The 20,916-nt window shown below is 48.6% G+C and overlaps 1 protein-coding gene across 3 annotated transcripts in view; it reads right to left on the reverse strand.

The window, feature by feature from the left end:
- Positions 1-20,916, reverse strand: part of trrap (transformation/transcription domain-associated protein) — a 98,016-nt gene that overhangs the window by 26,616 nt on the left and 50,484 nt on the right. For all 3 annotated transcript variants that reach the window (XM_064322899.1, XM_064322897.1, XM_064322898.1), the window contains 12 exons: positions 20,394-20,573; positions 19,114-19,260; positions 17,735-17,854; positions 16,224-16,511; positions 15,941-16,078; positions 15,510-15,622; positions 15,032-15,167; positions 12,720-12,911; positions 6,835-7,030; positions 6,175-6,440; positions 4,737-4,837; positions 87-288 (listed from right to left, as the gene is read on the reverse strand). In XM_064322899.1, coding sequence (XP_064178969.1) covers positions 87-288; positions 4,737-4,837; positions 6,175-6,440; positions 6,835-7,030; positions 12,720-12,911; positions 15,032-15,167; positions 15,510-15,622; positions 15,941-16,078; positions 16,224-16,511; positions 17,735-17,854; positions 19,114-19,260; positions 20,394-20,573 — 2,079 coding nt within the window. The remainder of the gene's footprint in view (positions 1-86; positions 289-4,736; positions 4,838-6,174; positions 6,441-6,834; positions 7,031-12,719; positions 12,912-15,031; positions 15,168-15,509; positions 15,623-15,940; positions 16,079-16,223; positions 16,512-17,734; positions 17,855-19,113; positions 19,261-20,393; positions 20,574-20,916) is intronic.

The raw sequence follows: 20,916 nt of genomic DNA on the forward strand, positions 1-20,916 counted from the left end.
GTTCTAAACAGGAGAAGAAGCCCCACTGACTAATCCGAACGTGTGCCAGCCTGTGAGCGCTGATGGGGGTGCTGGAGGAGGCGCACCTTGGCCAGGTACTTGCGGGACTTGCTCTCGTTCTGGTGGCGGCAGGCGTGCAGGTAGCAGGTGATGGCAGACACGCCCAGGTGCAGCTGGCGGTCCTTGACGAAGATGTTCTCCAGGTAGTCTCCCCACATGGCCCAGGCCTTCACCAGGACGTCGTGCATCTGCACCGCGGCTGAGAAGGCCTTGTTAGCCTCCTCTGACCTGAGAAGAGTCCAAACAAAGACAGCTTACACAGGGCAGAGGACAGACAGAGACAGTTTACACAGGACAGAGGACAGACAGAGAGACAGTTCACACAGGGCAGAGAGACAGTTCACACAGGGCAGAGGACAGACAGAGAGACAGTTCACAGAGGACAGATGGAGACAGTTCATACAGGACAGAGGACAGACAGAGACAGTTCATACAGGACAGAGGACAGACAGAGAGACAGTTCACACAGGGCAGAGGACAGAGGACAGACAGAGAGACAGTTCACACATGACAGACGGAGACAGTTCATACATGACAGAGGACAGACAGAGAGACAGTTCAGACAGGGCAGAGGACAGAGGACAGAGGACAGACAGAGAGACAGTTCACACAGGACAGAGGACAGACAGAGAGACAGTTCACAGAGGACAGACGGAGACAGTTCATACAGGACAGAGGACAGACAGAGAACAGTTCACACAGGGCATAAACGCTATACTGAGCCAAAAATACATGCAAAGCCACTGGCTGATTTTATAAACATTCCTTCACAGGATCATGCTGGCAAACCAAAACTAAAAGTAGATTGAGTCCATTAAAAAGCAATAAGCTTCAATGCAGCATTACTTCTAAACAGGAAGTACTATGATTATAGTTTAAATAAGCACTAGGGAGAAGCAGTGAAAAACAGGTGTGCCTAGACAACACAAGCATGATCTCGCATTCATTTTGCTGACTGAGGAAAACATTGTAACATCAGCTTGTTTTCCCTGTTATTTTCCATGCATGTAATTACATTTTTTTAAAGGAAATCGTCCCTGTGCCATTGATTTAAGAACACAGGGGAATGCACTTTGTCAGAAACAGTCTCTCTCACACACACACACACACACACAAAAGGAGCAACAGTCTCCACAGGTTTTAATTTTTATTTTTTTTGTTTTTCAGTTTGGTCATCTCCAGTTCTAAAGCCAAGCGCAGTACAAATGGGTCCCAAGCCAGTCGCTTATAACGGGGACCTGTAATGAGTTTTTGGCTTGTAATATTTTTGGGCTTGACTGCAAGGGGAGCCAGTTCCCTGTGACATGATGTTCTGGGCACACTGAACAAGCAAAATAAAAAAATAAATCCAAAAGCAATTTCTGTTCCTCACCAGAATGCGGGTGTCACACTAACTTCCACTTTAACTACAGGAGGATTAAAGAAGAAAGGTCCAAGGCACTCTTCTGTCCAGAAAAATATCTAAAAATCCATTATTACGATGGCTCTTTCATGATGAAGCATTTAAATATGAGATAAAGAACGGCCACAGGTGTGCCCAGTCCACCTGCTCTCACTGAAGCGTTGTGGAAACGTTGCGGTTACATTGTGCACTGCTGAGGTCGGGGGAATGTTCTGCTGACGCCGGAGATCCCGTAAATTACGAACAAGTTAATTATTCTCCGCCAACCGTTTACTAAGCCGCCTGCCTGTCCCCGGGAGGGCGGCCGCCACGGAACGAGCCGCCAGGCGAAGTCTGCGCCGGCAGGGCGCGAGCCCAAATGGCGGCCCCAGCGCCCCCGCTGCCGCGCGTCCGGAGAGGCCGCCGCAGCTCAGCAAAGCCATCAGGCGCGGGGCAGAGGGGACGCCCAGCCACCACGTCCCCCGCAAGACCATTAGAGAGATGATTGGCCGGCGCTGACCGAGCCGACGCACACGCGCTGAAGCCCCAAACAAGCTGCAGGCAGGCGGAGGCCGTCTGGGATAACAACGCCAGCGCTCAGCACCTCCGGGGAAATCTGCACATGCGCGTACGGATGAAATCAGAGGTCACGGCAAAGTCTGTTACGAACCGGTTATGATCCATCGCTGCAAAAAAAGGGTCGATCTTTCAAAGCATGCACAAATTACAAACTTGTTTTTCTTTTTTTTTGTTTGTTTGTTCCTAAAAAAAAAAGCCAAATTGGGAGCGCGGCTGAATGGTGTCCCTTAATAAGATTATGTGTGTTGGGGGCGGGATTAATGGGCTGGGGTCTGGTGGCGGGCTGTTCCATTGCCAGAACTGTTCAACGGTGAAGGGGTGGCGGTGGGATTTATTTATGACGAAAATGTAAAAAGAAAATTGAGGAAAAGCGGACAAAGCAGTGGCTGTACATCCTGCCCGTCGCCGTAATTATAGGAGAGTAAATCTCAGCGCGACGTTCAGGGGCTTCCAGAGAGCGGTCTGAAGCGTTTATGTGGAAAAGGGGGAAAAAAGCACTGCGATGTGGATCTGGGATGAAAGGATTAAAGCGGAGGACAAGCGGGGGCTTCAATCACAAAGCATCAGAGAGAGTTTATGCCTCCGCAGAGGTGTCGGGCTGTCACGTATAAAACGCATACGGGGGCCGGGGCCGGAGAGCTGGGCCTGACTGCTAAAACAAATGATGAATGGGCTCGCCCAAAGGTTGCGGACGGGCCGCGAGACTGTCAATACCGGGGCTGTCTGACCGCCCAAACGGCTCCGTCAGCAAACGCGGTGGATTCGGGGATTCGCCGCGGAGCGGATCCGACAGAGCCTCATTAGAGCGGATCCCCCGTCCCGTCAGAACACACTCAGCACAGCTCCCCGCGACCGCGGAAGCCGCCGGAACGCTGATTTACATTAGGGGAGCGTGGGCGAGGTGGGGATCTGCAGACAGATGATCGATTCCTCACGCGTTCGGCCAGGACAGCCTAAAGATTTCGGTAATGTGAATCGGGGGCCCGGGGGAGCAGGGGGGAATGTCCGACGCGCGGGCGATCGGAGAAAAAGCCTAATCGTTTGTGTCAACGCTTAAGGGGGGAGAATTTGTAATCTTGAGTACGGAAAAGAACCCTTGCTCGTAAAGACCCGGCGTAGCACAAAAAAACCATACATCCAAACTTATCAGAAGTGACTGCATGGACGCCTTGGACACACCAGAAAGCTCAAATATGACTGAACGCCAGAGAAGAGCTTTCTCCAGTGTCAGGAGCTTGCCGGGCCCAGTCAGGTTCTATTTGCAGGTGACGCCCGCTGGATGGGGCGCTCCATGCTACCGCCGTTTCCACGACACCCCCCACGGGACTCTGCGCACGCGGCGGAAGTGCTTCCACAGCAAACCCCCCCAGAACGCTCGCCCAGTCCACCAGCACCAACTAAACACCGGGATTAATGAGTCACGCGCGACCATGGAGGAAAACCGGGAGGGCTTGGCACAAACAGAATAAAAAATGGCTGTAATCCCGCGCGCAAATGGAGATGATCACCCAGATGTGAGCTGCGCAGCCAGCGCAGACGGCGAGGACTAATGGAGACGGATCAATCCCTTCACCGTCGGGTTTAACCAAGGCCCCGGCACGCGCGCTCTGATTAATCCTCCTGTCATATCGATTGTTAATGATCTCCATAATGAATTCATACAATACTGTGACTGATCGCTCATCATAACCGCTCACGCGCAGGATACGTTCTAAGCAAACGAGGAGCAGTGGGAGCAGCCCCACAGCAGCGCCAGCCGCAGTTCAACGAAGCAGGAGCCGCGCCGCGCTCACGCGCCGGTTACGTCCTAAACAAACGAGGAGCAGTGGGAGCCAGCGCCCGCTCGCATTCAGAAGCAGGCCGCTCACGCGCTGGATACGTCCTAAACAAACGAGGAGCAGTGGGAGCCAGCGCTCGCTCGCATTCAGAAGCAGGCCGCTCACCGGTCGTCTAGGGGCATGGACGTCCGTAAACAACGAGGAGTCAGGGGAGCAGGGCAGCGCCGTCGCATTCAGAAGCAGGGTACGCTGATTAAACGGCAGTGGACAGGCGGCGTTGAGAAGAGCTAGGTGGATCGTAAACAGGAGGACAGTGAGCCAGTGTGATTAGCAGGCTGATGGGGCGGATACGAGGACAGGAGAGGATGGAAGAGCGATGGGTAGGGAAAGAGAAAGTAAGAGAGTGATAGCGAGAGAGCAGGAGAGTGAGGAAGAAGCGGGTGAGAGGACAAAGAGAGAAAGATGGGGGGGTAATGTTTCACAAAGCAAGGTTACGGTCTCGCTGTACGAGTTAGTACTTTATTCCACTAGCCCAGATAAATACTTGATGTGCTGAACGGAAGGTTCTGTTCTGAGGGGGTGAGACGGGGGGGGGGGGAGGGGGGATAAGCGCTCACGTGCCCCGCAATGCGAGAGGACAGAAGCAGAATCCAGCTCTGCCTCACAGCCCGCTGATCAGACCAGTTCAGCAGATTTTCCCCAGCGAAAGCCATGCGCCGAACATCTAACTTTAAACCCCAGCGCTACCTGACCACCCTCACCCCTCGCCTGACCGCTCAACACATTTTTAAAATAAATCAGACGGTCCGGGCGATCAGCCGCTGTTGCGCGAAAACGCGGGCTGAAGTGCCACAGCCATCCTGCAGCGAAGAGAGGAAGCAAACCCCTCTGTGTTTGCCTGTTTGCCTTTCCCATGGCCACGGAGGAGAGGGACTCACTTGCTGAGCTGAGCCAGGAACATGCCTTTCAGCGCGTAGAATTCAGCTGTCATCTCCTTGGTGAAGTACTTGAGGTTGGTGGACTCGATCACCTCCAGGCCCTGATAAAGAGCAGAAGTGACAGACAGGGTCAAGGCCTTTGAGCTATCGGTCCATCCCGATACTGCAGATTCAGAGCAAACCGTATCTGACACACAGTGTCACTGGCAAGTTCATCTCAGCAAGTGAGGAATGTGACTGCGGGGATTTTCACTGGATGCTTTTTATACTTAATAGGTTTCACCTGCATATATATTTGTAAACAGCATTTAACATCATTTGGTCCCAATTCGCCCTCAATATAAATCCAACACTGCTTAACAGACATAGGAGAGCTCACTTCCTTTGTGGAGAACGTACAGCTCCAAACACACGTGCTGTATGAGTCATCACTGACCAGCCACCACAATCAAAGGTGTAGACTTTTTCCAACCGGAAAGGAAGTGACTGAGGTTGGACGTCTGAGAGAAATTATGGTGTCTAAAATTGGATTTCCAGTAATAGGAGTGAAAAGGCAGCTCTTATTAAGCCCAATGGCAGTTCAATAACTAGGAGGCTGCTGGCACTGCCTCAATTAATCCGGAAGCTCTCCAGGCTAAGAGAGAATGCTCCTGCCAGGGGCAGGTTTGTGCACCATCTACCCCCAAACGGAGATCAGCTGCTCCTTCCCTCACTGGGATGAGTGAGGGGTCAGGACTGGAAAGAATGGGGACACCTTTACAGTAAATCACTCCTCCTTTCAGCACGACCATCTTCGGTGCGCAAACAATTTATATGCAAGGAAGACACATCATTAGAAACAGCAATAATAAATAGCTCACATTCATTTATTTGAAGCGGGTTAAATGGAAAGCTAGACCATTCCGTTTTCTAAAACTAGTTGTTGCAGGTGCCATAACTGAACCAGTGGTACCTTTGGTGACAGCAAAAGGCAAAAAAAAAAAGAAAACCAACAAACAAGCGTTTCCCGCAGACCTATTTAGCCTCAGAGCCCTGCTGGGACTCATGCCATTGAGACTAAACATCAGGAGAAAAAAACATTTTACAATAATAAACGCTCAAATCTTATTTAACGCTCAAAAAAAAAAATTCAACAGTGACAGTGTTTAAGAAACAATACCCTGACTAACATTATCTATCCATTGGTACTATGTAGATAGCTAGTCTTCATAACTAGCTAGCTAGCTAAAAATCATTGCCATTGTAAATTTTCATGTATAGCCAAACCTCCCAACAACGTTTTGAGAATCCCTGCATCCACAAACACACACACATCTGACGAACCACAGGAGCACAAGTGCTCAGCGGTACTATAGTACACATTCATTTCAGCCGGAGGGGAGTGAAACGAATAGAAGAGCAGCTGGACAGCTTACAGAACACAGCCCCAGCCTCTCACCTGCATGCACTCGTTCTTGCCCATCACTCCCGCCAGCTGCAGGTAGCACTTGACCTGCTGGCGGATCTTCTGGAAGCAGTCGACGATGGGCACGGTGGGTATGGTGTGGATGCGGCTCAGGATGTCCAGGGCCACGTTGACCAGGCCCTGCTTGCGCGCGATCTTGCCGTACTGGATGATGGCGGAGGCGGAGGCGTGCACTCCCAGCATGGCGTTGTTGGTGCTGGGGTCGTGCTGCGTGTTGGTCTCATAGGCCGTCACGATAGCTGGAGAAGAGACACCGCCGGGCACAAGTAATATCACCACGTGCAAAACGTGGAGGCTGGGATCCTAACTTCTCTGAAGACGTAGTAAAAATATCTATGCCAAGAATATTACAACCTCTGTTTCACTGAGGTAAGCATGAGTCCCAATAGACTGGGAGTCCAAGCATCAAAATGAATGTCTCGACATCCCAGGAGGATTCTGTAAACAACTTCAGACAAAAGCTTCAAATCTTTCACCTTTGTAATAATGCGGCAAAATACATTTCTACCTCATCCTCGCCGGTCACTTCTGCACTGACATTTAGATTTGCGCTCTCCGCCCAAAGGGCAGCGGACCCTGCCGTTTCTGGACCACGCCCGCCCCGTGACCGGCCCTTCCCCGCGGATCCCGTACCCTGGTAGTGGTGCTGCCGCCACATGAAGATGCTGCTCCAGTGGGACAGGTCGTCGGACACGATGGGCAGCCGGTTCCTCCAGGTCTTCACCACGGTCTTCATGTCGTGCAGGCTGGTGTTGCGGCCCAGGTTGGCCGGCTGGAGCCCCGCGTTGATCTGCGCCGCCTCCTGGAGCTCGATGATCTGCTGCGCCGCCTGGAGGAAGAGGAGGGAGGTGAGGAGGACCCGGACGCCGCGAGCCCATCCGAAACTTTCGACGGAAACCCAAAACCCAATCTCACTTCCCAGCCCTGACGGGAGGGCTTAGCATCTCTGGAAAACTGCGCCAGCAATGACAGAGATGACGTGATGCTTAATGGATGGATCAGAGTGTTTTCTACACGATTCACAAACAGCCCGACTGTGTTGTGTTTGATGCCTGTCAACCTGATGGCATTCCGCCACGTCTAATCTGAAATGCATTCCACACCAGGGGATACAATTTGACATTTCTACCCGAACAAGCAGAAGTCTCACGAGGAGGAATATGAGCTTCACACCCCGATGCACCTGCGCTCGACTCAAACGTACAAGGAATCTGTTGTGATCTGCTTGTGAAATGAATTGAGTCAGCCACTCAATCTGTCAATCAACACGCATCATTTGATATTGATCAAGAGCTTGGAAAAAGGTGGTGGTATTTTTTTTGTGGCAATCAGAAAAACTCCAGATTGGCTGTAGGAACCTTGGGTTACGGGGAGTGTCAGGTGGGAAAAGTAAAAAAAACCAAAGAGCAGGACACGCAGGCTCACCGTTTGCTTCCTGCAGCCGCTGTAATGAAGTAAGAATTCTACAGACAGAAGCACGCACACCCCCACACGCAGCAGAGGAACACTGATAACAATGTATTCAATTCTAATACCCACTTTAAAAGATAAATGTCCTAAATCGGGCCAGAGACTCACCAAATCAAATCTCTCGAAACAAAATAAATTAAGCAATACAATATTTTTCACAATTATCTGTTAATATCAGCTGATGCCAAGTTATAACCCTCATTCTGAGTGCCCATTCATCATGTAAATTTAATTTTCTTCCAGGTATTTAATCAAACGATATCTGATGGAGAAAAGTAATTACCGCTGTTCTAAACTTACTGCTGCTCTCCAGTCTCTGCCTGCCACCCCTGTCTCTTTTAATCGCTTTTATTGGACTTTCTGGGAAGCCATTTTCTAATTGTGCATTTTGGGAGAAAACAGACGCACAGTACGAGTATATTTCCAGTGCAAAATTGCCTGTGGTGATTGATGATTGTAGCATATTTCCACTAAGAGGACAATAATACAATGTGCCAACTAATTTCCTGCATCTTGAACAAAATATTAAATGTGTGCAACAATTCATGCAATGTTTTTATTATTTTGCCAAGATATGTGAACAGGTTTTATAGTTATATTATTCAGTACTGCCATAATATCTGCATAATAAAGATACAAAAATTGTAACCTCAGAATATTTTCATATTGTTAATGTCACTGAAACACACAATTAATATGCTGTAGATATGCTTGGTGAAAACTTCAGTATTTGTGATGATATATGCCCAGAAATAAACAAATATCTCCAACACAGAATGACCTTATCTGGCAACCAACTGGGCACTGGTAGTAGCACCTGAGCCACAACAACAAGGTGCACTTTCCTCCCGACAGGGCCTTCAGATAATAAGAATAAAAATGGTTTGGCAACATCAACTCAGGCATCTAACTGCGGCAAGGGCCAGTTTAGAAACTTGACAGATCAGAGTGCCCTGATCACAGTTTAGACACCAAAGGTCTCTCCCCTGGAATCTCCTACACCCCTGGGGCGAGACGCAGACCGCCCATCACCCTATGCAGATGATCCCGGAGCAGAACTGACACCACTGCCAACCCCACCGCCTCCCTCCCTCCCTCTCCCCTCTCTCCCTCCCTCCCACTCTCTGCCTCCCACACTCCTCAGTTCCAGGCTGGGCAGCTAGTGGGAGGTGCCTGTCATATCAGTGACAGCCTATACTTATTTTTTGCCAATACGTGCAAATTATTCTACTCTGACATAATTGCTTTAAAAAAAAAATCATTTTAGCGTAGTGTTTTTTTTTTTTTCAGGCAGACACAGTGAAGAGAACACTCAGGCAGTGAGGCACTAAATTATCCAAGTCTTCCTGCTTCAGATAAATGCCTATATCTGTGCATTCTGTCATCTGACTCTTTAGGTCTGAAGAGTAGTCATTTGCTGTACGGACGGTTGTTATATGCTGATGATGGCTGAGATCATTTACATCAGATCACTGTCAAGTGCTTTGAGATCACTGAACTATATTATTCATTCATTAATACTCCTTTGAAGTAACTGTTGCAGTTTTAGCAGATCTAGAATTAACAAATGTGCCCATGAACAAGCACTTTTTTTGCCTTAATTGAAGTACATCAACAGCCTGGTTTGCCTCCAAGTGATCATAGATTTTCTGGAGGAAATATACTGTTATTGCCAGACTTGTGAGCTTTTATACTAGAGACAGTTAAAAACAGATACTTAAAAGTACGGGTGTGCGACAGGCCTCATTAGCAGGGGAACCAGACTGGTTCAGCAGAACAAGCTCTAAAACGGCTCTCTAAATTGCAGATGCACTCAATAAATATTATACAACACCAAGCCTAACGCATTAAAGCCGACCCTAACGTATCGGACATCTGCGACGGAACCACGTGAGAAGTGTGACAGCGCTTCAAACCGTCCCAGGAGCCCGTGCGGCTGATGATCTCAACGGTGCCTCGCTCTCCTAAAACAAAAGCTCTGATCAATGCCCACCACTTGAACCGCAAAGACACTTTTACAGCCTCACTAATTGGAGTGACAAACAGAGTTTATGCCCCGAGTCAAGCGATAAGAATGAAAGCAGGCAACAAGAGGGAAGCGTCTACGCTGCGTGTCTGGGGGGAGGGGGGGGGGGGCAGTGGGGGATGACTGTCCCGTGTGTAAACCCAACACAAGCCTGACAGGCCCTGGGTGACGTGCTGAGTCACTGTTCCGCCGCGTCCAGCACGCCGGACATCAATTCACAGACGGTCCATTGTGCCTGTGCTGATTACGCGGGCGGCCCAGGTGTCAGGCTCGCGGGCCTCAGCGTCCACAATGAATTTCAATAAAAGCGGTCCTACTGAAAACACCGACGGTTTAGTCAACGTTACCTCTGCTGTCCTTGAGGTGAAAGACAACATTACAGGGGAGACTATTTTTTGCCAGAGCGCATACTCAATCAAAGACATATTCTTGAGAGAAACATTATGACCCACTTAGCTAATTATTTAAAAGACTGTCTCAGTATTTTTTTGCCAGTTCCAATCATTATTTCTTATTTATTTCTTGGTCCTAATCCTTTTAATACACGAGACTACCCCAGCCGTGATTCAGACTCTCTCTGTTGGGCTTGATAAGCAGGTTTGTGAAAATGATGGAGTGGGAGGGGATTATGGAAGAACTGCCAGAGGAATCTCAAGCAGGGGTGCAGTCCGTATATCGATTTTGAGTCTCCGCTTTCACTGAGCAAAATAACAGCTCTCGTAAAACATTTATCGTTTCAAATTTTACTGAATTTGTGGACATCACACTTCCTCCCGCGCTGAGTGACAGGCCGCTGAAAGTCATGCGCGCGTGGGACGTTTGGTGGAAGAACGCAACACACCAGACGCTTCGCTGCATGGCAATTTGAGAGAGCCCTCTGAAAATAGACACCTGACAGAGATCTGGGTGTCGGGACACTGGAGATGAGTGGAATTTGAACGTTTTGGTTAAGAGGCGATTTGATAAAACTGGGCCCCAAACTGCTGCACAAGTAATCAATACAAAAACAATAGCGCCGCATTCTGTTTTACTTTTAATATAAAAGGTGCAGCTGGACTTAAAACAAAAAGTCTAACATAATAACTATTCCACATTTTTTGATCTTGTAATTTACTTTGGCTAATGTTAAGCAGGACTAGGCTAGGTTAGGACGGGCCACAACCTGGGAACATAATATTTCTGGCGTAAATGATGTTTTGTGGGCCGATGGGGAAGGTGGTGATCCCCCACGTGACAGAGATGCACTCGAGGAACGGTGAGGAGCTTTATGAAAGCATGAACATGTCTGTACTGTAGTAGCGGCTAAGGCGGACAGCAGAAAGGAAAATAAATGGGTTCATTAGCAAGCACAGAGACAGCTGGCTATAATAAAGTTGTTAACGACCTGCAAGCTACACCGATAATGGGTCTTTCCCAACCTGTAATGGTTACCAAGACAACCAATAATGATGCTGGCTTGAAAACTGTGTTTTACAGATGGTGGAATGGCCAGATTCATGTTTTTATCTATTGCAATGTCGTGCCAGCATGCTGAAAGAAAGCCTTTTATTGGTCTTTAGATCATGCGTCATAGAACAAGACTTTCAAAATGTTAAGTCTGTTAAGTTCAAGATGTGTTGATCAGCTGCACAAATTCTTCCCTATATGATCTTTATGCAATGACAGCTATGGAATTTGACATTTGAAAACTGTGGCTGAACTTTAAAAGGCTGTTGTTCAAAGCAGTTGCAGCTCAAAGTATACAATGAACAGCATTCACTGACATGCAAAAGTCCCACACATTTAAATAATTAGAAATTAAAAAACAAATCTCCTGCAGCCACTCGAATGCTGGATCTTTCACGTTTTCATTCTAGTATTTCTCATAATTTTATTTATTTTCCTTTAAATTTACTCCTACAGGGGTACTTGAAAACTTGGGACTGTGGGTGACCACATCAAACATATGCCTTGAAAATATTGCCAAAAAGGCGAAAAGGTTTAAAAACTGAAAGTTTATAAATCTTAACCATTTTGACCCAGTCTATATTGAAAAGAATTCCAAATTTCTCTCCTTCAATCGAAAAAACTTTGCCTCAAGGACATATAATTTTCTTAAATTTGACACGATTTGGAAATATTTGAAAAATATCTGAATGCAGAACTGTAGTACTGACCGGTATGGTCCTATCAGCTTGAAACACCCTGAATTATCCTGAACACAAAGGAAATTTTTTAAATGTAGACACTCCAGGTAATTGTACCTTCAACCTTCACAAAATGTTTTAAAATTATTTTCTGCTGAAGAATTGGTCTGATTAAAACCACTTTTTCCTCAATACCTCAACACTTAAAAAGAAGCTGCAGCTTCAACAAAAAAATAAAAGAATAAATATTAATACACTGTCATGCATTAGCAAACAATAACTACAACATAAAAAAGTAGCTATGTCACCTACTGCAACACTTTTTATTTCTAGTTGCTGCTGCAGAACACACTGCTTAGGCCTCAATATGATTGACCCCCAGCTGCTAATATCTGGGTTCAAGTCTAGCTCATGCAGACATCCTCAATGCGTATTTCATTTATTCACTTGAAGACGGCATAAAGCCAAGTTTGTGTTCAACAGAAACATGGCTGTCATGTTTTAAAATGGAGCTTATTTCAGCAGACTTGTGTCTCAGTGTGTATTTGTCCTTAATGCTCTGAGATACATTCATCAAGATACTACCTCTCCGAATCTGAAATGTGCTGCTCAGTAGCAGCTGTAAAGCATCCAAACATTAATCCAGAGATTTAGGGCTTGAGTCCAGCTAGTAGCGGCCATGCGAGTTTTAACTTTTTTAACCGCGGAGCAAACCCATTAGTATTTTGAGGTAATTAAGACTTTTTTTTGTCTCACTCGTCCTGGTATTTACAGAAGCTTATTTTTTGCTAATGTAACCTTTGCGATTGGCCCCCATGATTTCAGTTTTTTTTTTTTTTTGCGGGTCATAAACTCAACTGTCACAGTGTGCTTTATTTAGCGGGCAGTCTGCTCACCTGGAGCAGGGGCGTGTGGACATGGGACACGATGTGCGGCAGCCTCCTCCACTCACGGATGGCCAGGCTGCTCGCCATCTCCACCAGCCGCTCTATGAAGTTGAGCTGCTGCTCCTCTGGGTGGCATATGGCCAGGTATCCCCGGTGCATGTTCACCTTCCAGGCCATCTCCTTAGGACAGCTGAGCTCCACCTGCCAAACACGAGACACAGACACAGCTTAGCTCCACCCGCCAAACAGAGAGTGTGGGCATGCGTGCATGTTTGTGTGTGCATGTGCATGTGTGTGTGTGTGCATGCATGTGTGTTTGTGTGTGTGTGTGTATGCGTGGGGGGGGGGGGTGTGTATTGATGTACTCTGTCTTGCATGAGATCGGACTGCTTTCCTCTGGGGTGCTGACAGTGCACTGGGGATCAGAGCAAGGATGTTAATAGCTGCAAGTTTCAGGTTACAGCGGGCAAAGGGACAACAACAAAATGTGTCACCAGAGGCTTTCTTCTACGTTGTGTCTGGATATTAAACAAATAAATAAATAAAAAAAGGCAAAGCTGCTTCATAATGCAGCTCGACCTCCAGGCCCATAACTGCCATAAATCAGAGCCTGTACCAGGCTGGCACCTGCTAACAGCACACCGAAAAAAAGCACAATGATTTGTGCAGGTAAAGACAAAACAAGAGAACTGAACAAAATAAACATCAATCAAGACAACCTCTCCGAGCCATCGCAGCCTCGCTGGCTAAAGAACTGCTTGTGTATTTGCAACTATGAAAAGAAACAAGGCATGATCCATGTTGACCTGTACGGTCGTGTATAAGGACTGCTTTTAATGTTATGCCATTTTTCAAGATCGGGGTCCTATCTCAGCTCTGTAGGTAAAGTCCTGTTACCCATTCATTCACATTACATTACACAGTACTGAATGAAGGTGAATTTTATGTACCCATCAAACTCTTCTTTGGGTGTACGTTCCAAATGTACCCTAATAGCATCTACAGCTTTTCCCCAACAGATGTATTCAGACTTTTTCTCTTACAAAACTGGGACTGTCATGTGAGGAAAAAAAGGGACTCAACACCAGGCTTCTTTTTCAGTTAAGATCGCTGCGCGCGGTAGAAACTGGAAAAAAGTCTCAACAGCTGGGTTGTAAAACTTGTGCAACGCGCCTACGCGAGACGCGTAATTACAGTGATCAGTCAACGCACACTTATCACTGCTGGCAATTGATGAATATCCCCGAGATGCGCTGGCCTTATCGGCTCTGCTTTAATTGAAAGCCGGGACATTTAAACTTCCTCACAGCCATTGCTTGCGAGTAGCGGGCGGCCTGTCTCTGAAAACAAATCGCTTCCCGGCAGATGTTTGAGCAATTATTCAAGGACGGATCCGTAAATATTAGATGCAAACGGCGGGCGGAGGGAGGGCTGGGGGAGCTGCAGCGGTGGACAATTTAATTAGGTGTCACCTTAGGCAGAGACCTCAATGGATGCCTTTCCCAGTCTCCTTGAAGAAGCTGAGCGTTTAGAGCGCATCTGTTACCGGCGCGTTCTTTCGCCGCTTCCTCTCAGGTCGTTTCCTTCGGCCCTTCTCCTGGCTAAAAAAGCTCGGCCAGACGAATTAACCTCTCAACGGAAAGCCAGTGTTCTTGCGGCGTGGGTGTCCTCCACGCACTAGCCTTAGGGAAAATAAATGCACACACGCTACAGATAATGGATGGGAGTATCAACAGCGCGCGCCTTGTGTAAATGGCCGGGGTTTGTATGTTGCCCCCTCCTCTGCCGTCCACCCCCTACTGTCCACAGCCGGCTGCTCCTGCAGAGACCCCGGGATACAGCCAGCCCTTCACCATTGCTCAAGAGACACCGGGGAACGGCGTTTAAACAGATTGCACTCTCCCCAGGACACAAACACACGCTCCATGACCTTCAGGATTCTGTGACGTTTACGTGCCGATGGCTTTTTATCTCTCTCCGGAGCGCCGGCTCTGGAAGCTGTAAGCGCTGAATTGTGCTTATTATGTGTTGCCCTCCCCAGCAGGGATGAGGATATCACACTCGCACCGTATCTACATTCCCTTTGTTTTGCAAAATGGCAGAGAATTCACACCACGATTTCTAAAACGCGTATGCATGGGGGTCACTTGCTCTCCGCACTTGCAATCATAGATTTTCACCCTGGGCTGCGACTTGCGTGTCATGTTTGTATTGACTTCAGTCCACGTAATGGACAGCGATCAAGTGGCTGAAGGCTCTGACAGCTTAAGGACTCTGGATGCTCTTTAAAAGCTGGGTTCTCCCTGCCACACCAACGCTACCTGCACCAGCGCCTCCTTCATGGCGGCCCAGTTGGACACCCTCCAGGCGCACTCCAGCACCAGGTATGGGTTGGTGTGGCCCTTGGACTGGCCGTACTCGGTCAATGGCTCCCACTGGTTCAGCTCCTTGGAGCAGCTGGGGAGAGCAGAAAGATTCGCGCACGGTTAGCACTGTCATGCACAGGGTCCTGCCCACAGCAGGACGGGGGATTCTGAGCGCAGGAGCTAATGTCAGCTCTCCCTAGTTCAAGTCCCATTGAGCCTGCCATTATCAGCTCACTCAGATAATGAGGCCATTTTTTTATCCCAATTTATGTCCTTATTAGGCTTCAACTGGAGTAAAAATTCACTACAGAAAGCATCAAAGGCAGACACAATAATGAAAAGCACAGCGTATTTCTAAATTAGCTCAAAACCTAACATTAGATTGTGCCAGTGCCAGTGACCCTCTCCTAAGGACACAGATAAGACTCCTCACCGGATCCAGTGATCCTCCCACAGCTGGTACTCGGGGAAGATGGCGGGGGACGCGTTGTTCCTCTCATGTTCCTTGCGCGCCTTCTCCATCGCCTTCTCGTAGCTCTCCTGCGCCTGAAAGCACAAAACGACAAAATCCCCACTCGGGTCAGGAAAAGAGCGCTGGTTAGCCACACTACGCAGTCCATACTGCACAGTCAGAGCAGAGTCACTGCGGTACTCTGACACAGCCGTGGGTGGAACCTAACCTGAGGTCCCCAGCGGCACTCCACATAGCTCCTGATCCACAGAAGAAGCCGTATTTGATCCTACGTCTCTGTCTGCTCGAAAGTAAAAGAATGTCTAGTCTAAAGACTACCAGGGTGCATAGGCCCGGGACCGACGCAGGTCCTCCCCCGCTCTGCCGCTCATCGCCGCGGCCGGCGCGCTAACCTGCTCAAAGAAGCCGTGCTGCTCGAAGGCGATGGCGGTGCTGGTCTCGGGAAACTTGCAGCGCTTCTGCCACAGGCCCGCCCACATGTCCTCCTCCTGCAGCAGTGAGTACAGCTCCGCCAGCGAGTCCAGGATCTCCTGAGGAGCCAGCAAACGGGAGTGACCCACGGGAGCGCACGCGCGCTCGCCCACCCGCGATGTTCCCCCCCGTAACCCAGCAGGCTCTGGGGCGGTCTCTGGAGAAAACCCGCGAGCGAGCAGCAGAGCTGGGGGAGGCGCTCACCTGCTGCGGGGGCGTGATGCTCTCCTGCTCGTAGAACTCGGTGCTCTGCTTGGGCTTGATGTGCAGGCTCAGGCCCTTCTCGAAGGCCTGCTGCTCCAGCATGAGCGTGGAGCGCAGCCACAGGTTGTGCGTCTTGCCCAGGTACTTGAGCACGCAGGGCCGGATGGGGATGGGCGGCACGCACTGCGACATGGCCTCCACGAAGCAGTTGAGGGCGCTGGGCTGGCAGTCCCTCTGGGCCTGGTGGCTGCCGCTGCACAGGAAGGGGCTCATCTCTCCGGAAAGGGACTGCCAGCGAGCGAGGGAGGGGCAGAGACAGGAACTTCAGACGCCGTGTTCCAGCGAGAAACCCAGCAATGCAATGCGGCCGCAGCTCTACTAATGCAACTTTACAAGGACGTAAAACTGAAATACTGAAAAGGCTAACATTAAGACCAACTAAAAGGACCATTTGCAGAAAACCTAAAAACAAACATAAGGAAATAAAAGCATTCAAAAATCTGTTTGGCTTCTGTAGTTTAATGGTTTGACACAGAGCACTGCCTCGGTGCAGAGGTACCATTTCAGCTTAACAGGTAAAAAGCACAGGAAGCAGTAAATCCTACGTGCACAGCAGTAATTCTTAGCACCATGCTTCATTGCTTAAAAATAGGCTTTCCGACAGAAGCCGAAGCTAATGTATTCCAGGCTTCATTTTGAATAACAGCCTTCATTTTCAGGACCGACCAATTCCTGCACACGCCAATACAGCCCATAATTAACTTAGTGATGCACAAATTGTGGTTCTTATCCTGGGCAAACAGGGATACCCTTAAACAGCTCTTTGAGACAGGCTCACAAATCAAACAAAACAAACAAAGCCGGGGAAATGGAGGATTGGTTTTGCCGAGGTCTTTTCTCCCCCTTACATTTTCGCCGGAGCCTTTGTTTCAATACAGGTGTAGACAACTGACACGCGCTGTTCATTACTGTGACATGTGAATTCCAAAGGCAACCTCACACAGTGTTTTCCCTGGGTCTTTAATATACGCTGAATTATTTCCTAAAGTACAGCATTGGCCTCAGAGGTGCAGAGAATTACATTAGCATAAACGTGTGCCCTACTTTTTGGGTGGGCCATTTTCCCTGTCATTTCAATGGGGGAAAGAAATGATTAAGGGGTCATTTTTCCTTTTGTATCATTTCCCCAACAGAGTTAGCCCATTTTCAATGTGGGGTGGGATGGGAGGGGCTACCTCACAGGCCTGAAAATCAGGCCACGTTTTAGCAAACGGTTGTTGTAGCTTTTGTTTTCTAAACCTCTGTCGGTGTTTGCGGCTGCAGAACACTTGTCGGTAATCAGTTTCAATCACATAAACTCCCAATTACTTATATAATATGTCAACATATGGCTCATTAAAATTCTGGCATGATTTGCATAGGGATGTCAAATGTGCCATTTGAGACACAAAGGGTGTGAAAGAAGTTCTCTGGTAAAGTGAGGAGAGTTGGGGGCTGGTGTTGGAGCTCACATGCTGCTGTCGGTCAGACAGGATCTTCCATAGCCGCGGGAACAGCTGGATCCAGGTCTTCTCTGCCAGGGGGGTGGAGATGTGGCACAGCTGGACCAGCGCATTCAGGAGGGCTCCCGTCTGTCAACAAGCGTGCGCACACACACACACACACACAGACACACACACACACACACACACACACACACACACACACACACACACACAACAACACACACACACACACACGCACAAGCACACAGACGGAGACACACACATACAGACACACGCGCACGCGCACACATACACACACACACACACACACACACACACACAAGCACACAAGCACACACAGACAGACAGACACACACATACACACACACACACACACAAGCACAAACAGACAGACAGACACACACACACGCACACACAAGCACACAGACAGACAGACACACACATACACACACACATTTCACAAGATTAAGAATGCCGATGATCAGAACATTGTAGATCAACAGCAACACAGTGGTTTCATTCAAAGTCCTTGTTCCATCCAAAATGTAAAGCCTCATTTGTCCCAGAATACTGAACTACTTCAAGCATACCCCAAGCCCCAAGCCAGTGTTTTATGGTCAGAAGTTATTTTACCCCTCAAAGTCACAGAAATGAGTGAAATAAGCTGAGTCACAGATCTCAAGCCTTATGGGCCACCACGGAAGAAAAAAACAAACAAATAAATATATATGAATTTCCAGTTATCACCATAGTGCAGATGCCCATATGCGACTTCTGGGCAATCCTAAATAATGATACACCAAGAGCCATCATTTTCTTTGAAACAATTCCTTGATTGCTTAACGCATCTCTAAATCCTCTAAATTCACATTTAAAGAATTATGCGAACTGAACACTAGCTCAGGATGTGAGGAGTGAGAACGGACCGGCTCCTTCCTGATTTAAAACGCACGCGCGCAATTTCACCTCCTATCTGCCACAGACCACTTTCGACATGAATACAGATTGGAGAGAGCAACACTCAGGACTTTTAATTACATTCTCAAAAGAGGAAAATTAACTGAGGAGGACACTTTGAGCTTAAAGACGTGAATGAATATTCATAAGACAGGTTATGGCACAGATTCCTCTGGGCACACTGACAGGTCAGGTTTTTTGAACTGAGACCAGCGAATCATTTATCTGTAGTCAGCGGGAGCGTTGCATGCAACACGCTCCCGTGTCCTAGATTAAACAGAAATCAATGCGCGGGCGACCTGTGAGCGAGGAGTAAATGGTTAGGTGCTAATCAGATCAAAGGCCCGCGACTGAAGCGCTAGCAGAATTAGCCGGCGTTGAGGCGGGGAGGGAGCACGCGGACACTCAATCTCAAGGTCACCGCTCACCTTGACCTCTCTCAGGGAGTCCAGGAACTTGTCGTGCCGGTTGGTCAGCATGTGCAGCTGGTTACCAGCGTCCCGCTCCGCCTGCTCCTTGGTCTTGGAGATGCTGGTCTGGTCTCCCGGAGCCAGCTCAATGTCAATCTCCACATCCTGAAGGGAGGGGGTCACAGTGCTGTAAGTCTCAGAGGTGAGGGAAAATGCATTGCCATGTGTATACTGTTCTAATAAACGTAACAGTCAATGATAATATCATCAAAACATGAACTTGAAAAAAAAACAAGGGCTTGTAACAATGCTACACAAAAGAAATTTAAACAATATACAACTATGACAAGGTCCCCATTCAAACCATGAGGGGTTTGCTTCAACAAAAAGTGAAAAAAGGACACCATGAACTCCAAACCAAAAAGCTAGCTGTCCTTGTTTATGTTTCCAATAAATGTAATTTCACAGAGCCATCTGTGCCATCACACAAGCCCAGCCAATCAGAGGAGACTAAGTATTAACAACGAACAACTGAACACAACTACCTATCGGTACAGAAAAATTCATTTCTGGGAGAAATGTCTTCTTGCTGCAAGAAGCACATATATATTTTCTGCACAGAAAATTGGAAGTGGTTCCAGTTCAACCTGGCAGAAAAAGATAAAGAAGAACCGGGCAGAACAAGCACTCCACCAGCGCGCTGGTTTCCAGCTGAGTCCAGGAAGGCAGCACAGGTGAAGAGTTTATGGGTTTGTTCCATTAGCACAGCCACTACGAGGCCCGATTGATCCCTCTGCTGTGAGCCTCTTCAAGATGAAGCTCAAATCAAACAGCGCAAGCTCGCGGCACTACTGCACATGTAAGAGCAACTCGAAAGCTCTCATGCACCACCTGGGCCCCGGCTGAAAAGGCACACAGGAAGTGGTTTGTTTCCTCTTTTTTTTCCCCTCATCTCCCTCATCCCGAGTCTTATAATGGATTACTCATGCACGCATAAACCGCTAATGTACCGTATCTGAAAACAGACGGTCAGGGACCTTATAACCTGAGGTTTGCAGCATTTGTAACAGGCCATCAGATGTACGGGGTTAAATATGCACGTCGGCAAGGCAGGTCAATCGGTCCTCAAAGATGCAGGGGGGCTCGCACTTGGCAAGCAGTCTCGGACCCTCAGGGTGCTCGCTGACAGATGCTGCTCTATTGGTGAGCCCCGCAGTGACTTGGGAGGGGCAGGGGTAGCAGAGTGGACGGGCGGTGTTAACAGTGGGGTGGCGCTTGCTGGGGGGATCGGGGCTCACCTCCTCCTTGGTCTCGCTGTTCTCCCGCTCCCGCGGCTCCTGCTTGATGTGCGTTGCCATGGCGAAGGCGGCGCGGTCGTGGCTGTCGGCGAGGTTGATGACGTTGGTGATGGATGGCAGCATGGCTCCCTGGCAGCTGGTGCCGATGACGCTGTTCTTCTCGCACACTGCCAGCAGCAGCTGAGGGGACAGAGACATCCGACCATCAGACCAGGAGCGGGAGGCGGGGCCTGGTCCCGGAACGCCCCCCGCCCCGCTCGGCTGCAGCTGCCCTCTGAATGCCAGCAGCGCGAGAGCACAAGCAACGCTGACTGGGGTTCACAGGGCTGGGGCTCAGCCCTGCAGAGCAGACCAACAGCCAATCAAGCAGCCGACGAAACACAGCGCTTTTAATCTGAAGAGTATGTCATAGCAACGGCTGGAACGGCTACACAGTTTTTAATTCACTTCAAAATAAAGGCATGAAAATCACCTTTTCAACGACTTGCCATGTTTTACCTCCTTGTGTTATCCATACATTATG

Source organism: Anguilla rostrata, chromosome 2 (assembly GCF_018555375.3).
Source record: "Anguilla rostrata isolate EN2019 chromosome 2, ASM1855537v3, whole genome shotgun sequence".
NCBI classification, from domain to species: domain Eukaryota; kingdom Metazoa; phylum Chordata; class Actinopteri; order Anguilliformes; family Anguillidae; genus Anguilla; species Anguilla rostrata.